The sequence below is a fragment of the Natrix helvetica genome (genome assembly GCF_964273705.1).
Source record: "Natrix helvetica genome assembly, chromosome: 2".
In the NCBI taxonomy this organism is placed as follows: domain Eukaryota; kingdom Metazoa; phylum Chordata; class Lepidosauria; order Squamata; family Natricidae; genus Natrix; species Natrix helvetica.
In genome coordinates this window covers 20,616,711-20,636,614 of record NC_138552.1, presented here as the reverse complement: position 1 = coordinate 20,636,614, position 19,904 = coordinate 20,616,711, and the positions used below count along the sequence as shown (strand labels likewise).

Genomic DNA, 19,904 nt, shown 5'->3' with positions numbered 1-19,904 from the left:
CTTGGCTTTCTAGAAAGAATTTTGTTATGGATACATATCATCTAACTCATACAATCCCCCCTCCCATTTTTCCACAATAGAAATTGCATAGTAGAATAATAGAAAGTGTGGCAGGCCAAAGATCCAAAAGAAAAGATGGCTGCAGGCCTGATAGTAAATTCTATGTAAGGCCTATATACATTTTTTTCTTCTGAGCTTATGAACACTTGTGGGAAAATATACTCTATCCCAATATTATGAGCAGTATAGACTCATACTTTATAATAACTTTTTAACATAACTTGGCAGCATTGAGGCTATTTTGAAGCTCATAGTCTTCGTTTGATGGACGTGAAGGAACTATAGGAACATATAGGATTGCCTTCTTGATGCCCCACACCTGAATGAGAAGGATGCCAATTTGGTCACACATATATTAAGGGACAGGAAAACTTAGATTAACAGAGTTGCTAATATCCTTGAGCCTCCCTCCATTCATGCTCAAGGACTCTTGCAGTCCTTTTATGGCTCCATAATTGTTGGGATGTTGAAGCTGGGAGGAAAAGCCTGTGAGATCTTCAGTGGTCCTCTGTCTCTGTCATTGATTAATAGATGCAGGATAGATACCAACGTCAACCATGGGAGAATAGCCTGAAGTCATATAGAAATGCTTAACTAGAAGGTCCCTTTTAGATAGTTTAAGACATATAAAAAGCAGCACTAAAACTTACTTTTATCAAAATTTAGGTCCAAATTACTGAATGCTTAAATAGTAAGAAATTTAAATAAACTAAAATACAAAATCTTTCAACCATTTGTTCCCCTCCAGCTTTTGATCAGACAAGAGAGTCAATGAATGAGAAGGGGTTCTTCACTTCTAGTATGACATCTCAGGCTATGGAAGAGACTGATGACAATACTGTGAGTGGCTGGAGTGTCCCCGAAGAGATCCAACAAATACTGTATGGCACATCTAATGTACATTTCAAGAAGGTGAGGACGGCAAAAATAGAACAAATCAGGCGATAGCTCTGAAATGGTTACTATCTTCATTTTATTTGGTATTTATATCTCTCCTGGGAAAAGGATCAGAGTCTTATTGTTTACAGTGCTTTTTCATATGATACCGTTTGATCCCAAATCTACTTTTGGAATTGATAAATTCTTGTGACTCTCTACTCCAAAAAATATAGGACTATAGTCTCAGAGTTTTTTTTTAAAAGGGTGTGTGTGTGTGTGTGTGTGTCTCGTTAAAAGGAAAATATGAAAAGGTTTCCTCTGAAGATCCAACAACCTTTGGGATGAGAAGAATCACCTCCTCCCAGGATGCCAGGGGGCCATGCTGTTAAGAAGGGCCACCCTTTCTAAAAATGGGGCCAAGTTAGATGGAAGTTCTTTCCAGTGTTCGTCCACTATTGCTGTGCTGTGTTTTCATAGGATTTTCAAGAGGCAGAATGAGGTGTTGGTTCTTACCTGATATGCCCCTTCTCTGGGCAGGTGGAGACAGTAGCCATGCATGGGGTAACTCAGCCAGTAACCAATAGAACTGAGTCTACCAAAATGATGTCATAGCCCCTGAGGAGTGTCCTCCCGCTTTCTTGATGAAGGAGATAAGTAGACTGCTGAGCGTTATCCGACTGCTCTCTATCCATCTTTGCTCAAGTGTACCTCACTACTGTCCCTCTGCGACCTAGGCCAGAGCCAAGAAGGGTGGGGATGGCTGCTGTCTCCACCTGCCCAGAGAAGGGGCATATCAGGTAAGAACCAATGCCCCATTCTCCAAGTTGGTGAAGACAGCAGATTTCCTCTACCAAGGCCTGCATAGTCCATGTCGCTGAAGTTGCTGCGCTGCACGTGGAATGTGCGGTGATGTTGGCCGGAGGGGTGAGGTAATGAGTTAGGTAAGCCCGTGAGATGGCAGATCTGATCCAGCGTTCAATCATTTATGAAGAGGCTTTAAGCTCCTTATTGGTGGGATGGAAAGTCACTTCTGCCTCTTAAAGGAACGGTTGGAATTGTCCCTGAAGGATTTTCTGGGATGAAATCTCTGGTTATTTCTGCCTGACCTATTCAAGAAGGAAGGTCCCTGTCTGGGAGGAGCCTGGTGTTGCAGATGGGAGTTGGAAGAACCTCCATCCTGTCCATGAAAGGGCTGCCTACGATAGAAGGATTGATTCCGGCCTTCCTGCTTTTTGGTGGCCGGTTGCAGAACCTTCCATTTTTCTTTAGACTCCACTAATAGAGGCTCTAGAGGAGGGCCAAAGAGAAGAGAGGTAGAATAGGGAGAAGAAGCAAGCCTCCACTTTGCCCGGGCTTCCGCCTGCCACTGTTTAAGCCAGAGGAGCCGGCAAGAGGTGACAGAGGACACTATGGATTTGGACACGAAACAAGCCGCGTCCAAGGAAGCATCTGCCGAGTACTCTAGGGCTGCCTTCAATTTGTTAATGTCCCTGTGGGCCCTAGAATCCCGAGCAGGAAGCCTCTCTTGAAGTTGTCTCAGCGACAGGAGAGCAGAACGACTAAAGAAGGAGGCTGAGGTTGCTGCCCAAACGGCCGAAGCTGCTGCTTGATGCCCTTTGACCAGCGTTTGCTCAAGCCTTTTGTCCTCAGGACGAAGGGCCTCCTCAGGAGCTGCTGAGGCCGCATTAGGAGAGGACAAACTCACTACAGGTAAGTCAGTGGTGGGTACCTCAAGAGCCTTGGACAGTTCGGGTCCCACATTATACCGGCGCTTGTCCAAGGTATTGGGGAGAGGGCCTGTACCTGGTGACACTCACTGGTTCTGGACCACATCTATGAAGAGTCTGGGAGAGGGAATCACCTCCTTTTCCACCTTGGCTTGGATGAAGAGAGGGTCAGTGGTATCCGTCTTGTCCGCCTCCATTCCCTGAGGAGTCTTGGGAGATGGGATGCCAGCGATCTTCTTGGCCTTAAAGAGAAGAGACCGAAAGATAGCAGGTTTAAAAAGACCTAAAAAGGTGGGTGGATCTGGAGGAAGACCCTCGTCCTCAGAAAGGTCCGGATCTCGCGCAGGACGTTCTTCCTCTCCAAAAACCGATGGTTGGAGGTTCCAGGAAGCTCGTGCAATAAAGAAGCCAAGAGATCATCATTCCTGCGTCTGGAACTCGAGAAAGAAGAGGACCTGCGTGGAGTAGAATGATTAGAAGATCTGTGTTTAAGACCAGCTGCTATGCCCCGTTCAATGCCATTGGAGATTATAGTAGCCATGTCAGGTGTGTAAGGCAGGGGCCTGAACGGAGGAGAGGCATTCTCCTCGGACAAGAGTTCCCCTTCAGGAGTGAGGCTCCTGTCACACTCCGACTCATCTCCACTGCAGGCATGGTCACCTGTGGCCCCGGCCTCTTCAGGTTGGATAATGGATGCTGCAGGAGATAAATCGTCCTCTGAATCTGATGATAATTCGGGAGGCTAGGCTGTACAGGCCTTTGGGCCTGGAAGGGATGAGGCTCTGTGTGTTTGGTCTTGGCCCCGGCCTTCCTAGGAGAAGCCTGTGGGGCATTGCCACCTTCCTCTGAAGGGGTGGTAACTGTGGTTCTGTGGCTGAGCCTGGGCCTGGGAGCCTTAGCAGAGGGCTCATTAGAGAGTCTCTGGTGCAGGCCTGCGCTTAGTAGCCCTGGAAATGGGAGAGCCAATTGGAGGTGTTGGGTCCAGGACAGTTGGAGGGGCCTGTGGCTCTTGGGCAGGAGAAGAAGACATGGTAGGTACTTACGACCTTGTCGCCCAGAACAGAAGTGTCCAAAATGGCCACCGGGAATCTTCGCGCCAAAACAAAATGGCTACTGAGGCTTAGAAGCCTATGGGCCAGACGCCATGAGGCTGGTAAGGCCGCAATACAGGGAGATCAATTGGTGGCCCTGCGGAGAGACTGTGGAGTTGGCGGCAGCTGCAGCGGCGCTGAAGGAGGAGGCGGCGGTGGCGGTAGAGAGCGGTGGCGGTTCCTGGCAGTGGCGGAGGCTTTGGTGGCAATTGCTGCGCTAGGGAGCATAAACGGCAATGAAAGGAACCCTCGCGGCGGCGGCGAAGAAAAGGAGACTGCCGAGGCAGCGTCTGAGTCAGCAAAAGGCGGCTGCGCGATAGCGGTGCCTCCAACGGCCGGTGCCACGCAGCGCTGACTGAAGGTGAGCCACTTTGAAGCCGCTGATGAGAAAGGAAGGCTGGAAACCTCAAAGAAAATCTCATGGACGCACCTTCCTGCAGAAGCCCTGAGGGCTTTCTGGAAGCCTTCGCTCCAAAAGGAGCTGTCCTCGATCCTGCCTTCTAGTAGCAAATTTAAGAGCAGGACAATCTTCCGAATTAATATTTTTAGGTAAGAAGCCAATTGAAAAAAATTTTGATAGCCAATTGAACTGATTTTAATAACTAAGTTGAGGAGAGAGCAGTTAGCATAGCCAGTCCTGATCGAACTGAGTCTAAAAAAGCAGGACACTCCTCAGAGGCTATGACATCATTTTGGTAGACTCAGTCCTATTGGTTATTGGCTGAGTTAACCCACGCATGGCTGCTGTCTCCACCAACTTGGAGAAGAGAAGGGGAAGACGAGAAAAGCTTAGGCCTCCAAATGAATCACTGTTGTACTACATAAAAACTTCAATAAGGCACAGAGCAATTTGAAAGAGCAGGGCGGATGCATCCACTGGAGATAGTGCTATAAGAAATTGGTGACTATGAGCCACAGAAGTAGAAAGCAAGGAAAGAGTGGGCCAATGAATGGTTTCCAACAGAGATCAAACCTGAAGGCTTTTTGTTAATTACCGTATTTTTCAGAGTATAAGACGCACCTTTCTCCTTCAAAAAAGAGGCTGAAAATTTGGGTGCCTCATACACTGAATACAGCATTTTTTGCCTCCCGAAACCCCGCCCCCTTCACCAAAATGGCCGTGCATAGCCTTTAGGACCCTTGCAGAGTATTCCTGGGGGCTGGGGAGGGCGGAAATGAGGGGGAAATGGGTCATTTTTTGCTCAATTCCCCCCCTCCCCGAGCACTCTATAAGCTGCATAAAGGCTACACATGCCCATTTTTTGACAAAAAGCAGGCCCGTTTTTGTGAAAATGGCCCGCTTTTTTACACAAATGGGCCGGTTTTTGCTCATTTTTGGAACCACCCCCCCAGGAGCACTCTGCAAGCCTCCTAAAGGCTATTCATGCCCTCTTTTTTTAAAAAAAAATGGCCCCGTTTTTGCAAAAAAACGGACCGTTTTTCGGAGATCTGCAGAGTGCTAAAACTTTTTTTTTTAAATTTGCCTCTTCAAAATTTTGGTGAGTCTTATACTCCAAAAAATACGGTATATACTTTCGTATTAAGTGGTCTCTTGACTGGTCTATTTCTTATCCCCATCATGTTTCTCTTTCTCTCTCCAGGAATCACTTCCAGAAGATGCTTGCTCCATTGCCAGTCTTAATAATATTGACAGTATGAGTGAAAGTACCAGCAGCATCCTTAGCAAGCTGGACTGGAATGCCATAGAAGCTATGGTAGCAAATGTGGAGGAGAAGTAAAACCGTCTCTTGCCTGTTCTGGTCTTTAAAAGGACATTAAGTGGAATATGTAAATGAATGACTGGTGCTGAAGTTGGAAGATCATCAAGCAACGGCACAACAATTAACATCAAGGGACAACATTCATCCATTCAGGAAATTCTGCATAATGTTACAGAAAAATTCAAGGAATTTTTTAAAAAAACGATTACCTTCAGAATAATTTGATTGATGGTGTTGTTCCACAGGATGGCGTTTTAGGATTTGTAGACTATGTAGATGTTTAATAAATCTGGCAAATAAGGTCCTAAGGGTGTTATTGTATTTCTGAAAGAGTGTTTAGAATTAGAATGCATCTCGATTTCAATGAACCTTGCTTAAAATTGTGAACATTTAAATATTTTTATATAATAAAATGTTTTTGTGCTTGTTGTTTTGTTACATTTAAAAATGTTTTTGGTGGGGGTGATAAGTTTGTGTTATATCATAAGTTTATGTTATATATTTGTTTTGAAGGTGTGGCTGATATCCAGTATCTCTTGCTGTGTTATTTTTTTAGTAGTCTGTGAAAGGTAATCAGGCCTTAAAATATGTTGCCTCTTTCACTATGTAAATATTTAAAACAGTTTCATTTTTTAATTCATTCTCTTGGTGAATTTTTTCATTAGGATGGCTGCTATACTAACAGCATATCTACTTTTGAACCTTAAGATGAAAATGTGGATACAAGGGGCTTGTTTTTAGTTCTTACTATTATTATTGGTGGAATACTTGAAATTTCCAGAATATATCTTCCATCAGAACCGTCAGGCCCTTTTGAGTCCTTTTAAAATGCAAGATGTTGAAACATTCTGAGTCGATAAATATTTATGCTTGTGCTAAGAAAATAACAGGTATTTCATATACTCATTTTACAAAATTTGCCAGTGTTATAGTTTATCATAAAGGCATGTCCTGGCTCCTAGTTTGGAAGCCCTTTTACACACTGAAATTCTCAATTGGAAGGTAGCTGATTGTCAGCCCTTTGAGATAGGCTAGCTAAGGAAACAGGCTTCCAAGAACGACTGGAACTCTCCTGGACTAGGCTGTATATAGGTTGTAGTAACAATCTTGAAAGGCTGTTTTGCCTTCCTGTCCTCTTATAGAGGGGCTAAGTGGCTAAGACGCTGAGCTTGTCAATCAGAAAGGTTGGTGGTTCGAATCCCTAGCGCCACGTAATACAGTGAGCTCCCGTTACTTGTCCCAGCTTCTGCCAACCTAGCAGTTTGAAAGCATGTAAAAATGCAAGTAGAAAAATAGGGGACACCTTTGGTGGGAAGATAACAGCATTCTGTGCGCCTTCAGCATTTAGTTATACCAGCCATATGACCACGTAGACGCCTTGACAGCGCTGGCTCTTCAGCTCTGAAACAGAGATGAGCACCACCCCCTAGAGTCGGGAATGACTAGCACATATGTGCGAGGGGAACCTTTATCTTTTTACCTCTTATACCTCTGGGAATTTGGGTGAAGCCAGTTTGAGTTTTTAATGTTTTCTTCATTTTTTGTCTATTGTTGCCTCTGTGCCTCCAAACTATGGTGGAAGAGGATTCTAATGAAGCTAACTATCACTCACAAAACCTGGTGCCTTTTCATAGCTATTTTGAACAGACATTGCTAGACTGGGCCATTGTAAACTAAACAATTCTCCTTCTACTATATTTGGTAATGAAATGAACTCTAATCCATTTGCCTAATTACTAGTGAGATGATTCCTTTTGTAATTAAGATGAGATTTGTAAATAAGGAAGCCCCCATTATATTTTAATGGGATGAAAGAACCTTTAGAGTGCTTTCTTAGATAATCTGGTGCCATTCAGGAGATTCGGACAGCAGGATGGGATGGACGTCGTGATAACACGATGATGTAACGTTGTAAATCAGGATTACATCTTTATCCGTATTTGTAGATGTTGTACAGCAATATTCTAGATATGCAATACATTCAACTAAATCAATTGTTTAACGTATTGATATCTATGGAAGTATGTAAAATTATGATTTGTTCCTCCTTGCTCTCCTAATACTACTCCTAATTACTGTTATTACAAAAACACTCTGTAAAAAAAAAAAAGTGCAGAGCACGGGTGTCAAACTCATGGCGTCGCGTGATGTATTGTGATGTTTTCCCCCTTTGCAGAGCTGGGATAGGTGTGGCCTGTGCATGATGCATCCAGCCCATGGGCCGCCAGTTTGCCACCCCTGGTGTAGAGCTTGGATAGGGCAATACACAGTTCTCACTTAGAGACTTCTTATTCAACAACTAGTTACCAGGATGCCAAAAAGGATAGTTATGACCAGTCCCTTGAGCTTGCAGCTGTCATCTTCCTGCAGTCATGTGATAAGGACTTGGATGCTTGGCAATTGGCATGCATTCGTATCCTGCAGTCACATGATCACCATTTGATACATTCACAGCCTGTTTTCCCGCAAGCAAATCTGAGAGAAGTTGCAAGTCACAATAATACGTTGTTGCACTGACATAAATCAGTGCAGTTGTAACATTTCAGTTTATGACATTGCTTAGCAACAGCTTTGCCAGTCCCAATTAGAGTTTGGTGAGGACATGGAAAATGCTTGTATATCTATAGGGTAAATACAGGTAGCCCTTGATTTACGATCACAATTGGGAACAGAATTTCTGTTGCCAAGCGAGGCAATTGTTGAGTGAGCCCCTCTAAATTGTATGACTGTTTGCATTTAAGTGAATCAAGCAGCTGTTAAGTGAATAGGAAGGTCACACATGATCAGGGCGCAGTGGTGGAATTCTAAATTTTTTACTACCAGTTCTGTGGGTGTGGATTTGTGGGCCTGGCAGGGGAAGGCTACTTCAAACTCCCCATTCCCTCCCCCCTCCTGGGGGAAGGTTACTACAAAATCCCCATTCCCTCTCCACCCCACTAACCTGCTTTCCAGCTTCGTTCTCCTGTTCAGGGCAACAAAAAAAATCAATTGGGAGGCAACCGGGGGGGGGGGGGGCAGGCTATTTGCTGGTTCTCCGAACTACTCAAAATTTCTGCTACCGGTTCTCCAGAACCTGTCAGAACCACCTCTGATCACATGACCCTAGGACCCTGTAATCATCAAAAATACATACTGGTTGCCAAGTTACTCATTTTCATTGGGTGATCGTGGGGATGCTGCAGCAGTTGTAGCTGCAAGAACAGGTCACTTTTTTTCAGTGCTGTTGTGACTTTGAAGGGTCATTAAACAAATGATTGTACAGTATAGCGTGGATTAACATGGCTTCAGACTAATGCGTATCTTGAGAGCATTGCTTATGTTAATTCCAGTTAATACATCGAATTGCTAAGAATGGTCATTTTTAATGGAATGGGCAGACTCCAATGATTTCTCTTAAAACTATTACTTTCACAGTGTGGTTTTATTTTTGCAGATTTTAAACTACCATTGACTCGTTAACTAAAGTAGTGCTTTACAATGAAAATATTAAAATTATGTACCTTTGTGGGCTTCTCTATAATCACCCTTAGACCTCGCTACATTTCCCTCAAGATAGTAAGAGATAGGTAAGAAATTAAAACTGGATTTCAAATTTCCATGAAACATCTGTGAAAATCTAAAACTTTTAAGGAAGGTGGTTTTTTTTTGGCTTTGATTGAAAATGAGATTGATTGAAAACAACCTTATGATAAATGTTACAGAAGGAATATACCTACAAGGATTCTCTGAACAAGGGAAATCATAGAATTCAATTTATTAGATTTTACATTTGATTTTGCCAGTTCTTAACTCAAAATTAACTAGCTTCAAACTTTAAGTCTGCTTGAATTTTTGCTGAAGCCAGAGTTGAAGAAGGTATGGATGTTTACAGTCATACAAAGTCTACCTGTTTGCATCCTATATTTAATTATCAGTTTAGAATAACAGAGTTGGAAGCAACCTTGGAGGCCTTCTAGTCCAACCTCCTGCTTCGGCAGGAAACCCTAAATCACTTCAGACAAATGAATATCCAATCTCTTCTTAAATCTTCCAGTGTTGGAGCATTCACAACTTCTGGAGGCAAGCTGTTCTACTGATTAATTGTTTTAACTGTCAGAAAATTTCTCCTTCTAAGTTGTTTCTCTCCTTGATTAGTTTCCACCCATTGCTTCTTGTCCTACCCTCAGGTGCTTTGGAGAATAGCTTGACTCCCTCTTCTCTGTGGCAGCCCCTGGGATATTGGAACGCTGCTATCATGTCTCCCCTAGTCCTTTTCATTAAACTAAACATACCCAATTCCAGCAATAGTTCTTTGTTTTAGCCTCCAGTCCCCTAATCCTCTTTGTTGCTCTTCTCTGCACTCTTTCTAGAGTCTCCACATCTTTTTTACATCATGGCAACCAAAACTGAATGTAGTATTCCAAGTGTGGCCCTACAAAGGCATTATAAAGTGGTATTAACACTTTATGTGATCTTAATTCTGTTAGCCTGGTACTGTGTTGGCTTTTTTGGCAGTTGCTGCACACTGCTGGCTCATTTAAATGATTGTCCACTAGGACTTCAAGATCCCTTTCACAGTTGCTATTACTGAGTGTGGTACCAAATGTACCTGCGCATTTGGTTTTTGCCTAAATGTAGATCCTTACTTTTTTCACCATTCAATTTCATGTTGTTAGATAGCGCCCAATGTTGAAGTCTGTCAAGATCCTTCCTGTATCTTAAGCTTATCTTCTGGAGTGTTAGCTATTCCTGCCATCTTGGTGTCATCTGCAATTTATTTAGAGTCTATCACCCAGCTGAGCTGAGATAACAAGCAGTTGAGGTAATTGGGCAAATGTTTAGTCATAGCAACTGGATTAGCTCTTCAAGAAGGAACTAGAAGTCAATGAAGAGATTAACTGGCTGAAAATTAGTAATTTGGGGAGTAATATGGCCAAATGGGTGAATTGTGATTAGGTGACTGCAAAAGCTCAAATTAACTTTCAGAATTCTTGAAGACTTAGATAGAGTGTCAAGTATCTCTCCTGCCACAATGGAGAAGCTATCAGATGTGCATCAAGAACATGCCCTCTGCTGCCACCGTGGTCTGTGCCACGGTGCCAGCAATCATTTGACTTTTTCACCATTTGATTCTTTGTTTCCATCCCTTTTTGGACAACAATTTCAAACTTAATGGTCACCCACTCATAAATGATTCTGCATATGTACAATAATGGACAAACATTCAGCTGAGGGCATGTAGCTAGTATTTTATACAGTATTTATATTTAAAATGTAGTTTTTAGGGCTCAAATAATCCCATTCAACTGAAGCCATCTGCCTAGAATGACTGTCAGATGTCGGGCGGAATGAATCTTATTTCTTGTAAGATACTGATAATATGAGATGGCAAAGCCCAACAATTATGTCCACTTTAAATGTATTTGGCTTTGGATTCACTTGCTGATTTATATATTAAATATATATGCTGCCCATCTCACTATTGGTATTTAGGAATATCCCTTTCTAAAATGTTCCAATTTAGCAGAGAGATTCAATCTACAACCAACCATGTGTTTATAGGGCAAAAAGTCCCATCTATTTATGTAATATGAATCAGTGGAATGAACTGGAATCTTCAACATAGAAAATTAGAAATAGAATTTACTATCCACCAACAGTACTCCCCTTCTCTGGAACAATTTTATCTGAATTTTTTAAAAAAGTACATACATTTTGGGCTCATCACCCTAAGGAATAGAATTAATTCTTCATGTAATGCATTATCAAGAAATTCTTATTTCTCTTTAGTGTATTTCACAGCAATTAATATGGAGCTATGTGATTAATTTTCTGGTAAAATAGAACATAATAAAATCAATTTGTAGATACCCAGGGGGTAAACTGAGTGAATCAGTATTGTACAAAAAAAGAATTAGGCAAAATATAGTAATTGAATGAATGCAGCACAGCTTTTGCTTTCACAACATTAAAAATAGATTTTGCCCAGAAATATTTGCAGCAACTACGACAAAGAAGAGGAAATGAAAACTATTTCATAGAGCAATTAGATTCTGGTAATTATTAGTCATATAAGTTTAATTTTTCAATTCTGTACAAGATAATGAATTTGAATATTGTGTTACTGTTTCCTACAGATCAAGTAACACTAGAATTCTGTAAATTAATGTAATAAAAACACAGCCCACCATATATTAGTTTTATAATTGAATGCATCTAAAATCTTTGATGAACATCCACTTTTAAATAAAATGTAGACTTTAAAATAGTTATTTGCTAATTATTATGCTATTCATTTCTTCTGCTTTTGTCAATATGCAAAAATTATTTTTGTGTCATTACCCAGAAACAGAACAGCTTCTGAAAGAATGGTGACAAGTACACATTGAAGCACCACTCCAGAGACAGTTTAAAATAGCATTTTCAGTGTATAAAAGATGAAAACAGATTTCAAGTAATTAAAAAAAGCCTATCTACAATACAGCCATTTCTGTCCAGCTTTTTTTTTTAATCATTTAAAATGGTTACGTTAGTGCAACTATAAGTTACAAATCCATATTGATTCCTGACATTTGCAGGCTCCAACTGATTCAGTAAGGGAGTACCACTTGGATCATAAAGCAATAACAGCAGAATTCAGGGAGTGCCTTTGCGCATTATGTCCTAGTGTAATGAACTTTGATGTCCTAACGAAATATACATGTTTCTTTACTCAGAACAGAATGATGGTTTTTCCCCCCTATGTTTTGAACATTGCCATATGAACAGCATTAGAAAAAAATTGAAGCATACAAGAAATAAACTATAGTTTCTTTTTATATCAAAATGTACTCTTGAAAATGTGTTTGGCACAGTGCTAAATCATATAGAGTTAATACTAAATATTGCAGGATACAATAAAACCCTGGAGTTAACTTCTGTTTACACCCTTGTAAGGGATAAAGATACCAATTATTCAGAAATCAGCCTATACAAACTGTATAAACAATATTTATGTCTTGCTTTGAAAACCACTGATATAGTAAATTTTACATAAAAGACTGAAAAAGAATATAAATGGATTTAAACAGATCTTTACAATAAGAAATTCAAATGGAAACAGACAAGTAACAAAGAGAAGTAAAAAAATTTATTGCAGTATTCGTTCCACCAGATTTGCTGGGGATCCCTTTTCTTGTATTATTTCAGGGTGACCTAATACATCAAAAATCTACATTTACAAAAACTCCTCCTGCAGGTAGGTCATAGATACTGCATGCTTTTTTCCCCCAACAGAATAAATTATATATCCAGGAAATTCTGCCATTTTACAGCCTGGAAAAACGATGCTTTCCTTGAAACTGGGCTAAGCTAAAGAAAGCCATCCGCTGCTAGGTTAAACTCCAAGAACACTTTATTAAGAACATTAACAGACTAATTTCCAACATTCACTTGTTTATTTTTTTAAAACAGAAAGGTTTTTTTTCAAGATATAAACATTTTTTTTCGTTAAACTATTATACAGTGGGAGTAAAAATGAACTGAGAAGTTTCTGCTGCACAACAGCGAAGGAAGCTCCCACAAAAATGTTTACCAAACATTTCCTTCTGTTTCCTGCATCCCAGGTGTCATTCTTACTCTTCATTAAATTGAATTTTTTGCCAGAAAGTTGGTAATTTCAAGTTTTTTTTTCTGTTCTTTCCTGTAAAATTTGGCTGCATGTGTACAAATGCATTATTAGCTGGAAGTTCCATCCTTGGCGGCATACAGCGATCGTAAAGTCTGAACAACTTTATTAGTCAGCTTATTAGCACTCGTTAGAGCAATTTTTTTGTAAATAATGTCTGACTCTTTGATAGTGTCTACCCAAGGCACCAGTTTGCGGCCATCGCGGCGCTTAGCCTCAGTCCAGGAGCCACTGTAGGAGCCTGCCATCCATTGAACACTGAAGCCATTGCTGGTTTTCTGCACTACTCTTGCAATTTGTGGTCGATCTTTGTACTTTGGACAGCAAATAGCGATGACATCCATGACATCAACACTTTCATTCATCTGTGCTGCCAACTCCGTAGAGTCTGAATTTCGTTTTGACCTTCTCAATGACTAAAACATTGGAGGGGAAAAAAGACCAAGTGTTACACAAAAGAACTTGATTGAAATTATTGCTTTTATTGCTTTTAATCCCTTGACGCCGGGAGTTGGGATTTTCCGGCACACATTCCATTGCCGGCAATGAGACGCGACCGCCAGCGCCAAGGGGTTAACATATCCTTGCAAAATCACATATTTAAATTTGTACCCGTCTCTTTAAACTCTTATTGATATATAAAATTATATGTACAAATGAATCATAAAGCTACATAAAAACTTGGCAACAATAAAAAGGTTACACACAATACATTCCAAAGGAAAATTTTATACTAGATATATTCTCTATGTTTTTATTGTTTTTGTTAAAACTTTCTACAAAAAGTTGTATAAACGGTTAAGAATTTCTATCTACAATTTTTATATGCATTACATTACTTAATGTACATTTTATTATAGACTGACATTTATAAGCACATAAAATCATTTTACGTAATACGCTGCGAAATACGTTGACTCCTCCTCCGCCTCACCCCTGAAGTGCCTCCTCCTCTATCCTCCCCATCACTCTCATCCTCCTCTGTTTCAGCTGCATTGTTCCTAGGGCTGCCACCTCCGAGCAGCGAGGTAATAGCTTTGTTGCGAGCATTTGTGCTTGCTGACACTTCCCCGTCTTCTTCCTCTTCGTCAGGATCCAAATGTTCCATAAGAAGTTTGAACTAAAAAAAGAAGGTGGGAGGGGAGGGGAGAAACTGTTTTAAGACAAGAGAGAGATGCTACATAAAGTCCCTTTGGTCAAAAAATTTAAGCAGAAGTGATTTGTTACAAAATTTTGTTTTCTTCCTCAGACAAACTAGTCGGCAGCTCCAACCAAACCACAAATAGTTGGAGCAACTTGCCCCTTCCTCTCAATCCATCTGTAGACAATCTGCAATTCAAAAATTATGCCTAATGATGTGCAGAAAAACTTTCACATTGGGGAACAAAATAAAATAATTGGAAGGTATGTGACATATGGACATGTAGCAGATGAAGAGAATTCCAGAACAAAAAATTTGTCTTTCTAAAAACGGTTATGCACCAAACACTATGGATTGTCCCTGCAACACTTGGTTCTCACTGGTCTTCCTCCAGATACTCAAACAATGGGCTGATCCAAGAAAATGGTTATTAAATTATAATCAGGGACATCTAGATATATGTCAATCTGCATACATTAAGTGACAATGCAACTTCCTTGTTGAAACCTCTGCTTTGGAAAACAGACATGCCAAGAATCTGGAGGGGAAAAGATCCTAGGGAGCAAGATAATAGTGCAGTAACCAGCTAGTCTGCTTTGTATATTCCTAATTTTTATGTTTCTGATGGGGTAAGATTTTAGTTGGCTTATCCCTGGACAACAGAACATATTGTGTAACAAAAAAAGTGAAAAGGCCGATTTATTATGTGTCACAAAACTTTAAAACAAAGAAAATGTGAACTAAATCATTGTCATCAATGCTTCTAGAAATGGATTCTAATATATTTTTTATTTAAAATACTTTATATTTCATTCATTAACACACACACCGCCAAGATATGCTGCATCTGATTCATGAGAGGTTATATAGCCATCATCATCTACTTTAATTACTGAAAACCATTTTATCTAATGGCACAGACCTGCACAATAGCACTAGCAATAACAGACTACAATAAGTTCTATTGCTATCCATAGACATATATCACTTTACAATATTTTACTGCCCTCCCTAAGCGGTTTACAGAGTCAGCCTATTGCCCTCAACAATCTAGGTCCAATCTTGGAAGGATGGAAGGCTGAGTCAACCTTGAGCCGGTGAGGATTGAACTTCTGAAGTGAGCAAGGAGTAGTCCTACATTCTAAGCACTGCACCACCATGGCTCCTGTACTACAATTACAAGTAGTCCCTGACTTACAACTATTACTTAGTGACACTTTGAAGTTACAACAGCCCTGAAAAAAGTGACGGATGGCCGTTTTTCACAGAAACATTGCAGCATCCCCATCAAAATCCAGGCACTTGACAACTGTGCCAGTTGTATTTATGACATTTGCAGTGCCCCAGGGTCATGTGATCACCATTTGTAGCCTGTCCGGCTGGCATCTAACAAGCAAAATCAATGGGGGAAGCCAGATTCACTTAACAACCACATGATTCACTTAAGAACTGCAGTAATTTGCTTAGCAACTATGGCAAAAAAGGTAAAACGTGACAGAGCTCACTTAACAATTGTCTTGATTAGCAACAGAAAGTTTGGGCTCCTCCTAATAAGTCAAGGACTACTTGCATACATAATTTTTTTTCTTGCATAATGATAAAAAATATTTTATGGGTTTTACATTTAATTTGACACCTATCTCATTTCGCACCTGTGGAAAAAGTCTTATCTTCAGCCAGTAGTAAATAGTGATGTTTTAAATAGTGAAAACTTACATCTAAGTATTGTTTCACTATATTCCTCTTCACATCTTCCGTGAGCCTGGAATTAGCCATATCACTTCGAAGGAAGTCCAGCGTTTGCTTTGGGTGGAAGTGAATTCCTGCTTTTCTGTTTATCGCTTTATCATAAACTTTTGCCGATTCAGAAGGCGAGTATTTCTGAATTTTACTAATAAAATAAAATAATTGTTGTAAGAAAAATTCCAGTGTGCTTTAAAGGAAATAATAACAACAGATATTCTGAATCAGTCAAACTTTTTTAACCTTATAAAAACAAATGTTAATTTACATATTTAAGTATTATTGATTCAAGTTCCCAAGAGTTCAATCCTCCACATACAATCTCACCAATTTAAAAAAATAAGTTAAAATGGTCCTTACGTATCAGAAAATCCGCACAGGTTCTTCAAATGCTGTTTCAACATCAAAAGCAACAAGATGCCCTGGGAGACATTTGCAAATTCAATCAAAGGAGCTGAATTGTCTGGCAAACACTTCATGACTGCATTGATATCATTTTCTTCATCAGTGTCTGAATCAGAATTTGCACGTTTTCGTGATTTCCGGGGTTTGTGAATTTCCTCCTCGCTTTCACTGTCACTTTCACTGTTGCTCTCACTTTCACTTTCTTCATCAGAGGAAGGCTTTTTTTCTTTCTTATATTTTACCATAGACTGAAAGAGAGACATGTCCTTTAGACTACTAACAATACAATACCTTCTGAGTAATTTCACAGTCATTTTAACACATTTCTCAGGTTTGAAATACTTGTTATGAGAAATGTGGTGACGTTTTGTGCAACAGCACATCAATATTGAAATATATACATGAGGTCTCAGTGATTTCATTTTCAGTTTGGAATATAATTGACATATTCCACCAAGGAGACTGCGTAACTTCGTTACTGGCAGTCCTTTGTAGCAATTGGCATGCAGCTTCACTGAATACAGCTATCTTTTTATATCTAAGAACTATCAGAAAACTAACTATTAAAATCCTCATGAATTCTCTGCATGTATTATTAAACAAATTCTGAAAAACAAATGAAGGCTCTGAGTAAAACATCTGGCAGAGTATTTCACTCATCACAAGAAGCTTCTTCACATTTTGCTTTACACATTGCTTGTAAATTTTATAAGAGGCAAACTACACATATGAGGAAGTTGGCCTCTTGTGGGTTTGAGAGATGGATTCCATGAGAAAAATCCATATTGCTGGCTCTTCTCTACATACTATATGGGTCTCACTACATGGGAGTAATCATTATTTGTTTGTGTGTGTGAGAGGGGGGGGAGAGAGAGACAGACAGACAGAGACAGAGACACTGAGAGACTTCAAATCTTATTAGACCTAATCATGTTAGCATAAGAGATATAGTCTTTGTTGGTGCATCTTGATTATATTTTGTTTCTGATGAGGATTTTTGTTCACTTTTTGTCAGTGTCATTATTACTATTTGCTGCCCAGAGTCATATTTTTTGTGAGTTTTGAATCATAAAAATACATAAATAAATAGTTTTGGTGTCTTAACATTAAATATTCCTATTGAAAAATAACCAATTCATGTAAAACATTCTATATATTTCAGAAAGGGACTTAAATAAGGGTAGGGTTAATTTCTTAACATCTCTTAATTTGGGATAGAGTTGGAGTGACTGGATGGAGCTGTGTGTTTACTGACCAGATGCCCTTCCTGACATCTTCCTGACAGCAGATGAAGGCTCTGAATTGACATTTTTAAAAATGTAGTTTATGAGTAAAAGACTGCCTCTATTAAATTTATAAACTTAAAAATTATAACTTTCGGAGAACCTAAGATTGAAAGGCCTTAATTACATTTTAGACTTAAAATTTATACAAAGATATTCTTCTCCTTTCATCTTCTCCATTACAGCTTTTGGTAAATTTCACAGACAAAATTAAAATTATTCTAGGACTCTGCAGGCAGTAGCAATGTAGGTGCACTGTCTTAGTTTGGACCACTTGGGAAATATCTGTCCAATCTTTCAGTACACATTGAATTATTAAAGATACACGTGTAAGAAATAACTTATCAAAAATAAAGATTTTAAAAGAGAATTTCACTGACCTCTTTAAATGACTGTAGAAGGTTGCTACCAGAAACTGATAATGTAATATCTATATGATGCATTATAAAAAGTGGCTCTTCCTGGGTCTGATAAGGAAAACAGCCCAGATTGTCAGCTATATACAAAAGCATATTCACCTCTGTTTTCTGTTAAAATAAAAAGATATATAGATATGTATATAAAAGACATAATCATTCAAATCCACATTTTACGTACAGTGGCTAGATTTATCTAACACTAAGTAACTGGGACTTCTGCCAGGAAGGAATTCTCTGTTCTATTAATACCTTTCCAGATAGTGTATCAATGGCACAGCAAGCACTGGAGGAAACCTCTTTAGACCCAGAGATCATTTAGTGACTGCAATTAGTTCTAGTTAGATAGTTTATATTAAGAGAGGGGAGGGGGAGGGACAACCCCCCCCCCCCCGGAGATCATTGGTGGCTACTGTCTCATTGCTAGCCCTTCAAGGTACAGCAGACAAAAAGCACAACCAGGGGCACTGCCATAATCTTTATTGTAAAGTTATATTAAATAGAATATTACAAAACTGGAAACAGTTTCCCCACTCCTCTCTTTTAAGTCTTCAGAAAAGAGTTCCTTCTGAAACACTTTCCAGGTTTTTCCTCTCTCTATTTGTGGACCAAGTCATTCCCAGGTACTATCCCATTCATTCAGATAATGTTATTTCGCACAGCCTCCTGAGCCTGACCTAATTTTTCTTCCTCCCCCCCCCAGCCCCACTTCCAAAGCAGAAAAGAAGCAATCACTTCTTCAGCTGCTTTTCTCTACAACACTGCAGCTTCCCTCAAAAGTGATATCATGTTAACAAGTTAACAAGCTCAGACCTGTGACCTTAATTAGTTGATTAGAATCCTCCCCAAATATTGTCTGAAACTGAGCAGACATTGATTAAGGTCTGCTGATTAGCTTGATACTGAAGGCTTTTGTTATCCTAAATTTGCACTAATTGGAAAATTAATTTATTGTCATTTATTACCATCTTATTTGTAAACTATTATTATCTAAGGCAGTTGCTAAACAAGGACTACCTGCAATTTCTAAGCAAGGGAAGAATCAAACAAAAATGCAGGAGCAGAGAACTTCCTGAGCAACTGTTCTATTAATCTTACACAAATGATGATTAAATTCATTGAAACTTACACATTGCTGGTACATATCGCTAAACCCTGATTGGGATTTGCAAGCTACTTTTATATAGGTAGTTCTTGTCCTACAAATACAACTAGAATTGTGTTGTGTTGCAATCATACATTGAGTCATCTTGTGATAGGGTTAGGGTTGATAGAATGTCTTTGATGACTGTTTTTACCATGGTTGCAAGTTGAGTCATATGTTGTAAATCTGAATCCAATTTAACCAATAGCTTTTCCCCCCTGGTTTTCTTTTTTCCCCGAAACTAGCAAAAAATATCACAAATTGGTATCATGTGACCATGGGATTCTACAATTGATCATAAATGTGATCTGGTTGATAAATGACCAAATTACAATTATGTGACCGTAAGGCAAGTTCAAGGTCAAATTTAGGCCATGACTGCTTTTTCTGAGGCCATTGTTAATTTGAACTGTTATTAAATGAATGGGTCATAAGTTGAGGACTGCCTGTATACAGTTATAATGTAGGTAAAAATGATCAGGCTTAAATTATCCTAATATAATTTGGAGCTACTATGCAAAGACCTCCAAAGAGGCATCTCATGCTGGAACAGGTGGAAAGAGAAAAAAGGACAACCAGCATTGAGGTGGATGCATTTAGTTACTATGGCAATAAATGCAAAATTGGAAGGCCTGAAGGACCAGGTTAG

The 19,904-nt window shown here is 39.6% G+C and overlaps 2 protein-coding genes across 4 annotated transcripts in view; one reads left to right on the top strand and one right to left on the bottom strand.

Moving 5' to 3' along the window:
• The window catches only part of CPLANE1 (ciliogenesis and planar polarity effector complex subunit 1), an 81,598-nt gene extending 75,484 nt beyond the window's left edge, over positions 1–6,114 (top strand). Inside the window, exons 54-55 of the mRNA XM_081940547.1 lie at positions 809–972; positions 5,359–6,114. Of these exons, the coding sequence (XP_081796673.1) occupies positions 809–972; positions 5,359–5,496 (302 nt within the window). The 3' untranslated portion in view covers positions 5,497–6,114. The remainder of the gene's footprint in view (positions 1–808; positions 973–5,358) is intronic.
• A 6,455-nt stretch (positions 6,115–12,569) lies between these two features.
• The window catches only part of NIPBL (NIPBL cohesin loading factor), a 177,579-nt gene continuing 170,244 nt past the window's right edge, over positions 12,570–19,904 (bottom strand). For 2 of the 3 annotated variants that reach the window (XM_081940542.1, XM_081940544.1), the window contains 5 exons: positions 18,076–18,222; positions 16,368–16,660; positions 15,981–16,155; positions 14,058–14,243; positions 12,570–13,539 (listed from right to left, as the gene is read on the bottom strand). In XM_081940542.1, the coding sequence (XP_081796668.1) occupies positions 13,174–13,539; positions 14,058–14,243; positions 15,981–16,155; positions 16,368–16,660; positions 18,076–18,222 (1,167 nt within the window). In that variant the 3' untranslated portion in view covers positions 12,570–13,173. Of the gene's footprint in view, positions 13,540–14,016; positions 14,244–15,980; positions 16,156–16,367; positions 16,661–18,075; positions 18,223–19,904 lie in introns of all 3 variants that reach the window. The other variant, XM_081940543.1, reaches the window with a different exon arrangement.